Source organism: Saccopteryx bilineata, chromosome 5 (assembly GCF_036850765.1).
Source record: "Saccopteryx bilineata isolate mSacBil1 chromosome 5, mSacBil1_pri_phased_curated, whole genome shotgun sequence".
NCBI classification, from domain to species: Eukaryota; Metazoa; Chordata; class Mammalia; order Chiroptera; family Emballonuridae; genus Saccopteryx; species Saccopteryx bilineata.
In genome coordinates, this window is record NC_089494.1 from 180826239 (window position 1) to 180843267 (window position 17029).

Below are 17029 nucleotides of genomic sequence, written 5' to 3' on the forward strand. Positions count from 1 at the left end.
TTTTAAATTATTGTGTTTACATAGATTCAAGTGTCCCACTGAGTACATCACCCCCACCACTGTGTTCCCCTCAACCTCCTCTTTGTCCTCCCACCCACACCCTCCCCCCTTCCCTCCAGGATTTGCTTTCCTGCTCTCTTTAATGCTGTGTTATGTATATATAATTTCACCAATCTCTTTCCCTTCTCTGATCCCATCCTCTCATCCCCTTCCCCTCTGTCCCCCTTTCCCTTTGGTCCCTTTGATCTCGCCTCTGTCTATATTCCACTCTTCAGTTCACATTGTTCATTAAATTCCTCAAATGAGTGAGGTCATATGATATTTTTCTTTCTTTGCCAGGCTTATTTCACTTAGCATAATAGATTCTAGGTCTATCCATGTTGTCGCAAAAGTTAAGATTTCCTTCTTTTTTCATGACCCCATAGTATTCCATTGTGTATATGTACCACTGCTTTTTAATCCACTCAACTACTGACGGACAGTTGGGCTGTTTCCAGAGCTTGGCTATTGTAAACAATGCTGCAATAAACATGGGGGTACATTTTTTCTTTTGAATCAGTGATGTGATGTTCTTGGGATATATTCCTAAAAGTGGAATGGCTGGGTCAAAAGGCAGTTCCATTTTTAATTTTTTTGAGGAAACCCCATACTGTTTTCCACAATGGCTGCATTAGTCTGCATTCCCACCAGCAGTGCAGGAGGGTTCCCTTTTCTCCACATCCTCGCCAGCACTTATTATGAGTTGTTTTATTTATGAGCACCATTCTGACTGCTGTGAGGTGGTATCTCATTGTGGTTTTAATTTGCATTTCTCTAATAATTAGTGATGTTGAACATTTTTTCATCTGCCTTTTGGCCATTTGTATGTCCTCTTTGGAGAAGTATCTATTCATTTCTTTGCCCGTTTTTTAATTGGATTGTTTATATTCCTGGTGGTAAGTTTTACAAGTTCTTTATAAATTTTGGTTATTAACCCATTATCAGACGTATTGTAGAATATATTCTCCCATTATGTGGTTTGTCTTTTTATTTTGTTCTTATTGTCTTTAGCTGTACAAAACCTTTTTAGTTTGATATAGTCCCATTTGTTTATCCTGTCCTTTATTTCACTTGCTTGTGGAAATATTTATATATCAGCAAATATATTGCTGCAAGAGATGTCGGAGAGCTTACTGCCTATGCTTTCTTCTAAGTTGCTTACGGTTTCACGGCTTACATTTAAGTCTTTTATCCATTTCGAGTTTATTTTTGTGAAAGATGTAAGTTGGTGGTCTAGTTTCATTTTTTTGCATGTACCTGTCCAATTTTCCCAACACCATTTATTAAAAAGACTGTCTTTACTCCATTGTATGCTCTTACCTACTTTGTCAAATATAAATTGTCCATAAAGGTGTGGGTTTATTTCTGAGTTCTCTGTTCTGTTCCATTGATCTATGTGACTGTTCTCATGCCAGCGCCAAGCTGTTTTTAGTACAGTGGCCTTGTAGTATAACTTGATATCAGGAAGTGTGATACCTCCCACTTTATTCTTCTTTTTTAAGATTGCTGAGGCTATTCGTGTTTTCTTTTGGTTCCATATAAATTTTTGGAATATTTGTTCTATATTTTTGAAGTATGTCATTGGTATTTTAATAAAAATTGCATTGATTTATAAATTGCTTTGGGTAATATAGACATTTTAATGATGTTTATTCTTCCTAACCATGAACATAGTATATGCTTCCACATGTTTGTATCTTCCTTGATTTCTTTTATCAATGTTTTCTAATTTTTGGAGTACAGATCTTTAACCTCCTTGGTTAAATTTACCCAAGGTACTTTATGTTTTTGTTGTTGCAATAGTGAAGGGGATTATTTCCTTTATTTCTCTTTAAGACAATTCATTGTGGATGTATAAAAATGCCTCTGATTTCTGAATATTAATTTTATATCCTGCCACCTTGCTGAATTCATTTATCATACCAAGTAGTTTTTTTACTGAGACTTTAGGGTTTTTTATGTACAGTATCATGTCATCAGCAAATAATGATAGTTTTACTTTTTCTTTTCCAATTTGGATGCCTTTTATTCTTCTTCTTTTTATTTTTTTTTTATTTTTTATTTTTTTTTCATTTTTCTGAAGCTGGAAACAGGGAGAGACAGTCAGACAGACTCCCGCATGCGCCCGACCGGGATCCACCCGGCACGCCCACCAGGGGCGGCGTTCTGCCCACCAGGGGGCGATGCTCTGCCCCTCCGGGGCGTTGCCATGTTGCGACCAGAGCCACTCTAGCGCCTGAGGCAGAGGCCACAGAGCCATCCCCAGCGCCCGGGCCATCTTTGCTCCAGTGGAGCCTTAGCTGCGGGAGGGGAAGAGAGAGACAGAGAGGAAAGCGCGGCGGAGGGCTGGAGAAGCAAATGGGTGCTTCTCCTGTGTGCCCTGGCCGGGAATAGAACCCGGATCCTCCGCACGCTAGGCCGACGCTCTACCACTGAGCCAACCGGCCAGGGCTATTCTTCTTCTTGTCTGATTGCTGTCACTAGGACTTCCACAACTATGATGAATAAGAGTGGTGAAAGGGGGCACTCCTGCCTTTTACCAGTTCTTAAAGGGATTGCTTTTAATTTTTAATTTTTTCACATTGATTATGATGTTGGCTGTGAGTTTGTCATAGATGGCCTTTATCATGTTGATGTATGTTCCCTGTATTCACACTTTGCTGAGAATTTTGATTACAAATGTGTGGGGGATTTTAATAAGTGCTTTTTCTGCATCTATTGATATTGTCATATGATTTTTTTTATTTTTTTTATTTTTATTTTTTTTGTCATATGATTTTTATTCTTCATTTTGTTTATGTGATGAATCACATTGATTGATTTGTGAATATTGTACCAGCCTTGCATCCCAAGAATAAATCCCACTTGATCATGGTGTATGATTCTTTTCATGTATTGCTGAATCTGGTTGGCTAATATTTTGTTGAGAATTTTAGCATCTAAGTTCATCAGGGATATTGGCCTATAGTTTTCTTTCTTTGTGTTGTCTTTGCCCAGTTATGGAATAAAGATTATGTTTGTCTCATAAAAGGAGCTCGGAATTCTTCCCTCCTCTTGAATTTTTAAAAATAGCTTGAGAAGGACAGAAGTTAGTTCTTCTTTGAATATTTGCTAGAATTAGCCTTTGAAGCCATCTGGCCCAAGACTTTTGCTTGTTGGGAGTTTTTTGATAACGTTTTTTTATCTCATTTGTTGTAATCTATCTGTTTAGGTTTTCTGTTTCTTCCAGATTAATTTCTGAAATATTATGTTTCAAGGAATTTGTCTATTTCACCTAGGTTGTCTAATTTTTTGGCATACAGTTCTTCATAGTATTTCCTAACAATTTTTTGTATTTCGGCTGTGTCAGTTGTTATTTCTCCACTCTCATTTCTAATTTTCTTTGTTTGAGTTCCCTCTCTTTTTCTCTTGATGAGTCTGGTTAAAGATTTATCAATCTTGTTTAGCTTTTCAAAGAACCAGCTCTTATTTTCATTGATCTTCTGTATTTCTTTTTAGCCTCTATGTCATTTATTTCCACTCTGATCTTTATTATTTCCTTCCTTCTCCTTTCTCTGGGCTTTACTTGCTGTTCTTTTTCTAGTTCTTTTAGATGCAGGGTTAAGCTGTTTATTTGAGCTTTTTCTTGCTTCTTAAGGTACGCCTGTACTGCTATCAACTTCCCTCTCAGGGCTGCTTTTGCTGTGTCCTATAAATTTTGAGTTGTATGTTCATCTTCATTTGTTTCAAAGAAATTTTTTATTTTTTACTTGATGTCATTGTTAATCCATTTGTTATTTAATAACATGCTGTTTAGTTTCCAAGTATTTAAATGTTTTTCAGTTTTTCTATTGTAGTTGATTTCTAGTTTCATGCCATTATGATTAAAGAAGATGCTTGATGTGATTTCAATCTTCTTAAATTTATTGAGACTCATTTTGTGTCCTAACATATGGTCTATCCTAGAGAATGTAACATGAGCACTTGATAAGAGTGTATATTTTGCTGCTTTACGGTGGAAGGTTCTGAAGATATCTATTAAATCGAGTGTGTCCTTTAAGGCTACTCTTTCTTTGTTAATTTTTTCTTGAGGATCTATCCATTGATGTTAGTTGGGTATTGAAATCCCCTATTATATAGTATTGCTGTTGGTCTCAACCTTTATGTCCATCAAAATCTGCTTTATATATTTAGGTGCTCCTATATTAGGTACATAGATATCTATAATGGTTATATCTTCCTGTTGGATTGCTCCCTTTATTATTATGTAGTGATCTTTTAAAGTATATTTTATCAGATATAAATATTGCTACCCCAGCTTTTTTTTTAAATTTCCATTTGCATGAAATATTTTTTTCATCCCTTTACTTTCAGTCTACATGTATCTTTTGTTTTGAGGTGGGTCTCTTGTAGACAGCATATATAGAGGTCCTATTTCCTTATCCACGCAGCTACCCTATGTATTTTGATTGGAGCATTTAATCCATTTACTCTTAAGGTTATTATTGATATGTAGTTGTTTATTGCCATTTTATTCTTTAAATCTACATTCCTCTTTTACGAGATTTTTTTTCTCTTAGTTCTGTTTACAACAGGCCCCTAACATTTCTTGCAGTGTTTATTTGGTTGTAATGAATTCCTTAAGTTTTTTGTTTTTGTTTTTTTTTTTTGGTCTGGGAAGCTTTTTATTTTTTCTTCAACTTTAAATGATAGCCTTGCTTGATAAAGAATGCTTGGTTGTAGACTCTTGTTTTGCATTTCTTTGAATATTTCTTGCCATTCCCTTCTGGCCTCAGGAGTTTTTCTTGAAAAGTCGGATTCATATTATGGGGGCTCCTTTGTAGGTGATGGACTATTTATCTCTTGCAGCTTTTAGTATTCTTTCTTTAGCTCTTAACTTTGACACTTTAATTATGATGTGTCTTGCTGTAGGTCTTTTTGGGTTCCTTTTTAATGGGATTCTCTGTGCTCCTTGATTTTATATGATTTTTTCCTTCATCAATTTTGGGAAGTTTTTAGCTATGATTTCTTCAATCAGGTTCTCTATCCCTTGTTCTTTCTCTTCTCCTTGAGGAACCTCTATGATGTGGATGTTGTTTTTCTTCATGTTGTCACAGAGCTCTTTTAGAGTTTCCTCAGACTTTTTGATCCTCTTTTCCTTTTGCTTTCTGCTTCTGTGCTTTTGCTTATTTGGCCTCTAAATTACTGATTCAATTCTCTGCTTCATCCAGCCTGCTTTTATTTCTTTATAGTGTAGTCTTCATTTCTGATATTGTGTTTGTCATTTCTGTCTGATCAGTTTTTATGATTTCAATGTCCTTTTTGATAATTACTATGTCTTTTTTTAGGTGCTCGCTATGTCTATGTATTGTTGTTCTAAGATCCTTGAGCATCCTAACAATCATTACTCTAAACTCTGCATCTTGTATCTTGGCTATTTCCATTTCATTCAGTTCTTTTTCTGAGAATTACTCTTGTTGATTCTTTTAAATTGCATTTCTGTCTTCCCATTTTGTCTCTGTATAGACTGTTCTTTTGGATGTGTTGTTTATGTAGCTAGCTGAGTATAGTATAAGGTTTGTGTTGTCTGCCTCCAGCTTTTAGTTGTATTCTTTCTAGATCTTTTTAGTTTGGCCTCAGCTGTTATTTGTAATCCACTGTGAGCTACTTGTCTGCTGCTACTGCTTTTCTTGCTATTTGTGTCAGTGTTTTCTATGTCTTAGCTGGGTCAAGTGTGAGGAGCCTTTCCTTAAGATACCACTCTAACTAGGGTTATTAAGTTCTGAGCTGATGCTCTCTGTATCTGGACCCTGGATGCACCATCTCTGGACCTCCCTTTTCCGAACCTGGCACAGACTAGTGGGGATCACTGCTCATAACTGGCCCTTAGCAACCTTCTTGGAGCTACAGGCAATCCATAATTTGTGGTTGCCTCTGCTGAGCCCTGATGCTATTGTAAATATCAGCTGCACTCCTAGGCTGGTTTTTATCTACTCTTGGCCAGTGTGTGTGGCCTTGTTCTTTCCACTGGCTCCCCATTGCCACAGCCTCCTCAGGCACTCAGGCACTGACACTGCCAGGTGCACAGGCTCAAGAGCTTGCAGGCTCACAAGCTAGCGGGTTTGCAAGTTCATGGGCTGCAGCTAAGGCTTCCCCATGGGGTTGCCCCATGGGTGCCAGTGACTCCTTGCCTCACCAGGCTCCAGTGTTCTTTTTTTTTTTTTTGTATTTTTCTGAAGCTGGAAATGGGGAGGCAGTCAGACAGACTCCCACATGCACCCGACCGAGATCCACCCGGCATGCCCACCAGGGGGCGATGCTCTGCCCATCCGGGATGTCGCTCTGTTGCGACCAGAGCCACTCTAGTGCCTGGGGCAGAGGCCAAGGAGCCATCCCCAGCATCTGGGCCCTCTTTTTGCTCCAATAGAGCTTCGGCTGCGGGAGGGGAAGAGAGAGACAGAGAGGAAGGAGAAGGGGAGGGGTGGAGAAGCAGATGGGCACCTCTCCTGTGTGCCCTGGCCGGGAATCGAACCCAGGACTTCCGCACGCCAGGCCAACGCTCTCCCACTGAGCCAACCGGCCAGGGCCCAGTGTTCTTAAGTTAAGTTGTAATCCACTTTGGTTCTGGGAGGTGGGAGTTGTAATGTCTGTCTACTCCATCTCCATTTTCCAGGTCAACATTCAATATTTTAAAGAGGAAATATTTTGGATGAAATTTAAATTTGAGAAGCCATACTAATGATATAAATGTATTGGGATTTGAATATGTATTTGTTATTCAAAATCCATCCTTTTAACTAAATGCTATACTATATTCCATTGACTATACATATAAAGTAACATGAAAATAATACCTTCTATGAACATAAATACTTTTTCCAAGTCCTTTGTAGACATTTGCTTGTTTTTAATCTTAAATCTAACAGTGAGTGTACAGAGACAAAAGCAACAAAATAGAGGATTGAAAAATTTATAAATTTGTTAATAAAGTATAATAATATTATGTGAAACAAATTTTCCATATATCACTGAGAATTAACTTTTACATCACTTAGAAAAAAATGATATTATTTCAGTGGGAGTCCTAAGAGTTATTCAATACTGACTTTCTAATGCTAAAAAGAAAAGAATTATTAAATGTTAATATATGATATAAATCACAATTGCATTTTTTTCTGTGTCTTCGGTTGTTATAATTCAGAGAAGTAAGTAATATGAAAATGCAGATTTATGGTGCTCAATGGCCAAAAATTTAGACATATTGCAATAATGAAAATATTTGTAAAATATCCACTGTTCAAAGAGTGTACATTTAATTGTTTCATCTGACAACATTAACTTAGTTGAATTAAAAATATTGTTGAATTTTAGATTTACACATTTATTCCTCACTAGTTTTGTTAGATGCTATCTTGTTTCAGACCCACAGACTGCTACTGTCAGCTATCTTGAAAATTCATGCCATTGGTGAGAAACAGTAGGATTATGAGTGAATACTAAGTTCAAGTTTTAACAATTCATAACAATTAGAAAATTAATTTTAAATTCATTTCCTACTAACTGTGATAGCAACAATATACATACAGTTCATTTTATTTAAATATAGTAATCTGTTGTGGTTTTTTTATTTAGTGAAAGGAGAGGCAGAGAGACAAACTCCCACATGCACCCCAACCAAGATTCATCCATCAAGACTATTAGGGGATGATGCTTTGCCCATCTGGGGTTGTGCTTCATTGAACATCAACTGAGCTCTTCTTAGTTCCTGAGGCAAAGGCCACTGAGCTCTCAGTGTCCAGGGCCAACTCATTCCAATTGAGCCATGGCTGCAGGAGGGGAAGAGAGAGAGAGAAAGAGAGAGAGAGAAGCAAAAGAGGGAGGGATGGAGAAGCAGATAGGTGCTTCTCCTATGTGCCCTGACCAAGAATTGAACCTGGGACATCCACACACTGGGCTGATGATCTACCACTGAGCCCACAGGCCAAGGCTTATAATAATCTGTTGATTGGTAAAATAAATGTAAATTTTAATGTGACCATTTTAACACAATTTACTTTTTTCAGATGTTGAAAATAAAGCCACTCCTGCATTAAAATCATCAACAATTCCTGCAGCAAAAACATCTGTACCTACACAAATCACAACATCACCAAATCTTGTTATGAAATCAACAGTTGGGACATCTTCAGAAGGTAGGACTAACACTTGGTGAAATTTATTCTAACAAAATAAAATGAGTAGCACCTATGTAATTTAATTACAGGAAAATAATCTGGGACTTTGTATCTATTGTATGAAGTTCTGTGCTATTTTACTATTTTAAAACTCATGTTATTTTGGATTGAATACAGAACTGTGAGATTTTGGTGGACTTCTTTGATAATGTTCCCTTGGATCACTTCCTGTTTGAGAATTATCCTATTGTGAATGTTACATACACAAAGGTTACTTTTAGAGCAGAATAACATTACCATTTCATAAATCATAAAAATATTTTTCTAAAGATTCTAGTTCTCCACTTAAGCAACACAGCTGAAATTATATTAATAACAAGCTGATTTTGTTAGTTATATTGGGCTGATTATAGCTTTAATTTGTAGGTTTCAGTAACAGTGCCATCATTAATGTTACTAGACAAAATGACAACTGTATCATGTTTTATGGCTCTAGGTATTAAAGGAGATAACCTTACCATCTATGACAAGTAGATTGAGCCACTAAGATCATTCAATTAACCCTGGTGGGTGAGCTCAATCAATTCAAGTGTCATCTGGAAACAGAAAGACTGCGGGTTGGATCTCCTGTCAGGACACACACAGAAAGCAAGCAATGAATGAATGACTAAATGGGAACAATACATGAATGCCTCCCTTCCTCTTCCTCTCTCTCTCCCTTCCTCTCTCTGTCTCTCTAAAAATCAATCAAATAATAAAAAAAATGGGCTGGATAGCTCGGTTGGTTTGAGCATTGTCCCAAAGTATAGAGGTTGCCAGTTTGATCCCCGGTCAGGGCACATACAGGAACAGCTCCATGTTCCTGTCTCTCTGTCTCTCTCTCTGCCTCTCTTTCTCTAAAAAAAAACAAAAACAAAAACAAAAAACAAAAAAAAAAAAGATCACTGAATTAAAAACTCAAGAGGTTATCAATCTGATGAATATTGCATTATCTATCCTGCAGCACACATAAAATGAGGCAGATCATTCAAGTTCAGTAATCAATGAAGAGAAAAAATAAAATTGTTGATTTCCTGTGGGCAGAAAACCTGGTTAGAGTGCTAAGCTCACAGAAAGACCTAAAAATCATACACATTGATGAATGGATGACTAAAATTCCCACAACTGTCTTTCTTGCCACTCTATTCTTCATTCACTTTTTGTTCTAATACCAAAAGCAAACACATGCTCTGGACCAATGAGGGCTAGTTCTCTGGGCATGAATGGGGTGATGACTCACAGAGAAAAAGAATATAATGACTATAGTCTATTATTGCTGAAATGTTTAATTTAAGGTAAAGCCTTGAACTCCTAAAATTCCACTACCAAACCAGGAGAAAGCATTACACAATGAGGGCAGCACAGGGAATTTTACTTCCAGAATGTGTTACACCTTTATCTTCAACCAAAATAAACCCTCCAAATGACATAATAGGAATCCAGAGCCTATGAGGCCTCCAGCCCACTGCTGTACATTGTATTTTTATTTTCGTTTTTAAAGATTGTCTCAGCTTTATTTTCAAAGTTTAAGCCTCTCTCTCTCCAGCTAAGACTTTGGCAATAAAATACATTAATTCAATAAAAGTATATTATTTTTGCAATTAATAAATCTTCTCCCTCAAAATAAGTACTTACTAATTTGACATGCAGACCCAAAGGGTTGAAATTTTACTTTTTTTATGTTAACTGCTTGGAACTTAATGCTTTTTCAATAGGAAGATCCCTAACCTTACCTACATGATTTATGGTGAATGACACCATCCAAATAACACAAATCCTAACCACTATATTAAGTGACTGACCATGAAAGGGCAGAAGTGGGTGGGAAAGTTCAGTGAAAGCATTAGGAAAGAATTGTCATTTGTGATTCCAGAAATGCATCTTATGTTTCTGACTTGGAAGGGAAACTCTATACCTACTTATGTAAAGCATAATTGAGAGATCGTGTGTGTGTACACACACACACACACACACACACACACACACACGCACACACACTCCTTCTCATTCTTTTTAATGGCACATTTACTGTTTCATAGGACTAAATTAACAAAAACTGAACTCTAGTGTGTGTTCTTCAAAAGTTCTCCAGAAGAGTATTCAGTTATTCACATTCAATTATAAAAATTGTAACAAGCTAAAGATATTTTTGTTTTGTTATTTTTTTATATAAAAATGTTTATATGGACCCAAAAGTATGGAGTGCTGTAATTAATATCCACATGCACATCTCCCAGAATCAATAATTATCAAAATTTTATATTTTTTCTCCTCCCTCTCTCCCTTGCTTCCTTCTTTCCATCATTCCTTATTTTTTTTTCTTTTCCTTTTTCTTTTAACTTTTTATTTGGTTGTGAAGTACTTTGAAGGGAATCCAGATTTCAAGCCATTTTATCTCTATATACTAAATGTGTGTCTCAAAAAGAAATGGACAATTTATTTCAAAGCTGCAATGTCATTATGATATATCTCAAATTAATAATAACTTCTTAGACTCATCTGATATTTGTTTAGAAGGATTTTAAGGGTTAAAATCTAATAATCATGAATATACCTATGAAGAAGGGTTAGGAGAAGAAAACGGATCCATTCTGCGGTCTCTCAGGCAAGCAGCTGAGACCATGAGAGTGGGAGGCAGATGAAGAAAGAAAGGAGGATTCTGCAGGCTATAGTCTGCTCTGACATAGCTGGAGAAAGAGGAAGTCTGGCATGGTGGTTGGAATGGAGGGAGCCATAAGGCAGCCATGGGGGTGGTCCGTGATGCTTTAGGAAAATGAGGGAACAACAATGGAGAAGGAAGACAGAGAGAGGAACTCTTTTTTTGTCTAGTTTATTTCATCATTATTTGTGTATTAGGGTGTAAGAAAGTTGAACTACATACACTAGAGATTGCCCATGATCTTAAAAACAATATAATTAAATAAAAATAATGATAATGATGGGCAATTTGTCTTGAAGTCTAATATTCTAAGCAATGTATCAATATAAATGTCTTCTTAACTTCAGACCTGTTTGAGGATTTACATAGTGGGAGTTTTATACAATGTCTCATCCTCCCAAATAACTAAATTTAGATTATACAATAATATCATAAAAGGTTTATCTATAGTGAAATGATTCCATATTTCCTCTTTTCTCACTGCCAACATGGTCATTTTAGTCACAATAAAAGTATTTGACCAAAAGAAAGCATGCCATATTGAAGCATTTTTATTTTCATTGTAAGGCTTCCCAGTCAGATTTCTTGTTCAAAGGTCAAAAGACACTTGATTTAATAGTACTTATGTGTATTCTAATACATGTAAATTTCTCCTGAAAATGTTAGAAATTTTATCATCAGAAAAGTGGAAAATGTGTAACTAAGATGGGAATTCTTGCAGCGATGGCAGAGGTGATGGATCGAGCTTTGCCAGAGCGAGGCTTGTTCTCAGGAGTTTACCCAATTAGAGAAATAGAACTTGATCTCTTCCTAAACGTGTATCAAGTGCACTGCCCTTTTGTTCAAAGGTCAATGGCCAGAGTCAAAATTCAACATTTGGCAGACACTGAGTATCATTATCATAAAATGAATTTCTAGGGTCCAAAAATATACCTGAAATTTCATTCTTAAATTGTAACTATTTTCCAACTTGTGTTTTGAAATACTTAATAGTAATTTTTTTTAGTGAGCTGAATTACAATGTAGAAATGAAAATTTCTCAGTGCTGACACTGAACATTTCTGATACTAAATAGATGTTCAATTTTAAGAGTGGTCAGTAGAGGAGCCTAATATTTTGACCATCTCTTACATAAGTTTGACCATCTCAAACTATTGGTGATGTTTAAGAGGCACTTCCTCTCTAGAAACTGACTAACATAAATCTATAAGGAACAGACTTTTCAAAGGCATTTTTGTAAATTTTCTTGTGGTATTAGTGAGAAAAACATAGATTTAGGTGCCTCTTTTTTTTTATATCATTTTTCCTTTATCCCTTGTCTTTATATTTCTTGTTAAATTTGAACTGTAGATGAATTACCTGAGATATCTTTGTACATGATTTCTTTTTTGTTATTTTTCCCCTTTTCATAGAATTCCTAGATAGCAAAGTTGACATTTTGAAATGTTTACAAACTGATATTTTCTTGAAACCATTGTGTCCTAAATGGAATTAAGTACAGTTATCAAAGGTTATTTTGGAAAGTGTTATGAATGACAGTATACTAAACAATTGTACAGAGAATAGTAATCTCCTCTGATTTAATCTTTTATAAACATTTGTTAACTTAAAATTATATTACATCTCTAAAGATATATAGCTATACTACTCTCTTAATGTTCACATTGAATTTAGTCTATTTCTTTTATGGACCACTTTAAAGTACTTAATCATTGTTTTGCACATAAAACTAACAGAAAGAACAATTCTCATTAGTTTCTATAACATTTTAATTTTACAATTATAAAGATGTATTCAGGCCCTGGCCGGTTGGCTCAGCTGTAGAGCGTCGGCCTGGCGTGCGGGGAACCTGGGTTCAATTCCCGGCCAGGGCACATAGGAGAAGCGCCCATTTGCTTCTCCACCCCCCCTCCTTCCTCTCTGTCTCTCTCTTCCCCTCCCGCAGCCAAGGCTCCATTGGAGCAAAGATGGCCCAGGTGCTGGGGATGGCTCCTTGGCCTCTGCCCCAGGCACTAGAGTGGCTCTGGTGGTGGCAGAGTGACACCCCAGAGGGGCAGAGCATTGCCCCCTGGTGAGCAGAGTGTCCCCCCTGGTGGGCATGCTGGGTGGATCCTGGTCAGGCGCATGCGGGAGTCTGTCTGACTGTCTCTCCCCGTTTCCAGCTTTAGAAAAATACAAAAAAAAAAAAAAAGATGTATTCACACTTCAGAATTTTAACATATTAGCACATAGAACTGTACTATAAGTTATATGTAGCATCCTTATCCAAGTTTCAAAGTGATTATTTATCCATCCATAATGAATCTAAAATAAATTGTGTCCTGTTTATGTTACAGATATTATTATACTGATTAGATATGATGATCATCAACATGATCACAAGATCACCATTCATAAATGTACAGCCATTTACCTCTTCAGTTTTCCAAAGACTAAGACTGAAACTGAACCCAAATAGAAGGAAGACTTGGGCTAAATATTTGAGGCAAAGCTCAACTTTGTTAACATCTCTCTTACCTCTATCAAACATGAAGTCAAAATATGTATAACAGGAAAGGGTCAAGGTCTTGAAAAACTCAAAGATTATATACATTATGTGTGTCCTAATTATTTCCTGTAATCATCTCTATGTCTTGAATTTTCAAGTAATATATGAGACATATGCCAGCAAAACATAATGGCAAGGTGATTATAAAAATTCAAGTTGGCCTGTTATTGATAACAAGAATCTCTAGAGTAAGGATGAAGTGAAAACAAAGGCAACGTGTCCGGTTAGCAAGAACACTTTATTTACACTGTTGCATCTTCACTTTAAAATGTTGGCATCGCTTGAGTGGAAGATGCAAAATCTCCAACCTAGCTTTTAAGAATAATGTTTTCTTTGTTGGTTTCTCCTTTGAAAATATAACTACATATGAGTGGGGAAAGAAACTTTTAGAAAGTCTAAAGTAAGTGCCCTAGCTGGACAGCTCAGTTGGTTAGAGCATTGTCCCAAAGCACAGAGGTTGCTGGTTTGATCCCTGGTCAGGACACATACAGTAACAAATTGATGTTCCTGTCTCTCTCTCTCTCTTTCTCTCTCTCTCCCCTCCCCATTCTTCTTTCTCTAAAATCAATAAAGTAAACATTAGAAATAATTAGAAAGTCTTAACTGCCTTGATGCAGTCCACATTATAATTTACAAAATCTGATCACTGTCCATTGCTATAGTAACCTATTTTCCTTAATATGCTGTGAGGACAGAGGATTGAGCAGTAGACAAAACCTTCCTTCATCACCCACCTACAGGTATTCATCCTTAGCAATTCTCCAAAAGTTGTATATTCTTCTATGGTTCCTTAGTATCTTTTGATATATAGCTCCAGCCAGCTTATCATTGAAAACCTCCTCTGGAGTGGAGTTTTAAAGCATTAGATAAATTTTGCAGAGCTAAGTAGTTCCTCCACCAAATACAGTATACATATGTATAAGAACCCCGATTTTATATATGTCATAGAATAAAAATGGGACCTGTGCCCTAATCACAAAAGGACATTTTAATGTGTTTTAAGAAAGAAGGAAATGATGACTATTACAGATATCTAACTGTAAGTCGGGTTCACCACTTAAAGCAGAGCTTTGTTGCTTTGTTGGTCAAATCTTGTATGATTGCCATCTTATTGGAAAGAACATTTATTCCATGTGGGCTACATGCCAGGATTTATTATTGATACCACTCAGATTTTAAAAATAACTAAGATTTAGATACTGCCCTCTAGAGTCTAAGAATGGGCCTTGTTCAGAGTGGTGACTCAATGATTATATTCATAAATGAACAAATTTATTAATTATAGGAGTCTGCATGTTTCTTTTTGATTTATAGTTTTTTGGGTTTTTTTGATGTTCAAATCTCACAACTAAATGAAATGTGATTCTGAAAAAAAAAAAAAAAAAGCACATTATTCCTAGGTCCTATTGACCAGGTCATTTTTTTCCCATTGGGAAAAATAAGATGATTTTAAATAATTTGTTTTCACATTATATTTTGCACAGTTAAAGACCCCCAAGTAACAAACTATAGTAAACATTTGTTCTTTGGGCCTACCATACATAAAATGCACATGTGCGTGCACGCACATGTATGCATATATGTGTATATGTGTGTTTTCCATCAGGCCACTCAAGCACTCAGTACTTACATTCCCCACATTAAAGATAGGCAAAGTCTTACCCAGTACCTCGATAGAGGGATTATAGTCCACTTCCAGATTTGACTTACTTTTATTTATTCCTTGGCAGGTGAGATGAAATTATAATTAACAATAATGTTATCTATCTTATCAAACTAGGAACAACCAGAAAGAATCCCTTGCAAACATCTCCACAGACAACACTTTCTTCATTGACCACTACAGTTAAAGGTAAAGTAAGTGATAATGTGTTTTGCCATCCTTACTCTTTTCTATATATGATTTGCATAACATAATGCCATATACCATACTGCATACACAATTCATGGATGGACCTTGAGTACATTATACCGAGTGAAATAAGTAAATTAGAAAAAACTAAGAACTCTATGATTTCACACATAGGTGGGAAATAAAACATCATGTACATAGATAAAAGTGAAGAGGTTACCAGGGAGAAGGGGATGTGGGGAAAGGGAATGTGGGAGAGGGGAGGGGATGAAAGGTAGGGGGAAAGGTGTAAAGATGGACAGATATAAGGTGACGGAAAATAATTTGCCTTTGGGTAATGAGTATACAACATCATCAAGTGTTCCAATGTTATAGAAATGTTTACCTGAAACCTATGTTCTCTTACTGATCAATGTCATTCTGCTTATTGATCAATGTCATTCTGCTAAATTTAATTTTCTAAATAAAATTTAAATAAATAAATAAAGTACACAATCCAGTAATTACCAGTATTTTTACAAGATTGTATAACCATCACTATATTTGAATACAGGGTATTTTCATCATCCCCAAGAGAAATACTGTATCTGTTACTCTTCAGTTTCCATTCCCACCTTCTCCCAGCCCCTGGCAACCAGTAAACCACTCTCTGTCTCTATAGATTTGCCTCTTCTAGAAATTTCATGTAAATAGTACCACATGATCTATGATCTTTCGTGTCTAGTTTCTTTCACATAGTGTAATACTCTTATGACTGAATAATATTGTATTATAAGGATCATATATTTTGTTGATCTATTTATTAATTCATGGACATTTGGGTTGTTTCTACATTTTGGCTATTATAAATAATGTTGCTAAGAACATTTGTAAAAAGTTTTTGTATGACCACATGTTTTCATTTTCTTGGGTATATACCTTCAAGTGCTGAGTCACATGGTAACTCTGTTTAACTTTTTGAGGAACTATTTCCAAAACAGTCTCAATATATTACATTCCCACCAGAAATGTTTGAGTACAAATTCTCCATTTTTTAACCAATACTTGTCTTTTACATCATAGTCATTCCAGGAGATGTGGAGTGGTATCTCAATGTGGTTTGATTTACATTTTCCTAATGACTAATAATATTAAGCATTTTTCCATGTTCTTGTTGGCCATTGTGCATTGTCTTTGGAGAAATATCAATTTAAGTCCATTTATTTTAAGTCCATTTATTTGTCCATTTATCTTTTCATTGTTGTGTTTTTTTATATATTTTGAACTAGATATTTATTGTATAGATAATTTGCAAATATTTTCTCCCAATCTGTAGGTTGTCTTTTCGGTATCTTTTTTTTTTTTTTTTTTTTTTTTTGTATTTTTCCAAAGCTGGAAATGGGGAGGCAGTCAGACAGACTCCCGCATGCGCCCGACCGGGTTCCACCCGGCATGCTCACCAGGGGGCAATGCTCTGTCCATCTGGGACGTTGCTCTGTTGCAACCAGAACCATTCTAGCACCTGAGGCAGAGGCCATGCAGCCATCCTCAGTGCCCAGGTCAAGTTTGCTCCAATGAAGCCTCGGCTGCAGGAGGGGAAGAGAGAGACAGAAAGGAAGGAGATGGGGAGGGGTGGAGAAGCAGATGGGTCCTTCTCCTGTGTGCCCTGGCCAGGAATCAAACCCGGGACTCCCGCAAGCCAGGCCGATGCTCTACCACTGAGCCAACCGGCCAGGGCCTCTTTTTGGTATCTTGATGGT

The 17029-nt window shown here is 36.4% G+C and overlaps 1 protein-coding gene across 2 annotated transcripts in view; it reads left to right on the forward strand.

The window, feature by feature from the left end:
* EMCN (endomucin) overlaps positions 1–17029 on the forward strand; it is a 157107-nt gene that overhangs the window by 60585 nt on the left and 79493 nt on the right. The window contains exons 2-3 of one of the 2 annotated variants that reach the window (XM_066232598.1): positions 8082–8210; positions 15219–15299. In XM_066232598.1, the coding sequence (XP_066088695.1) occupies positions 8082–8210; positions 15219–15299 (210 nt within the window). The remainder of the gene's footprint in view (positions 1–8081; positions 8211–15218; positions 15300–17029) is intronic. The other variant, XM_066232599.1, reaches the window with a different exon arrangement.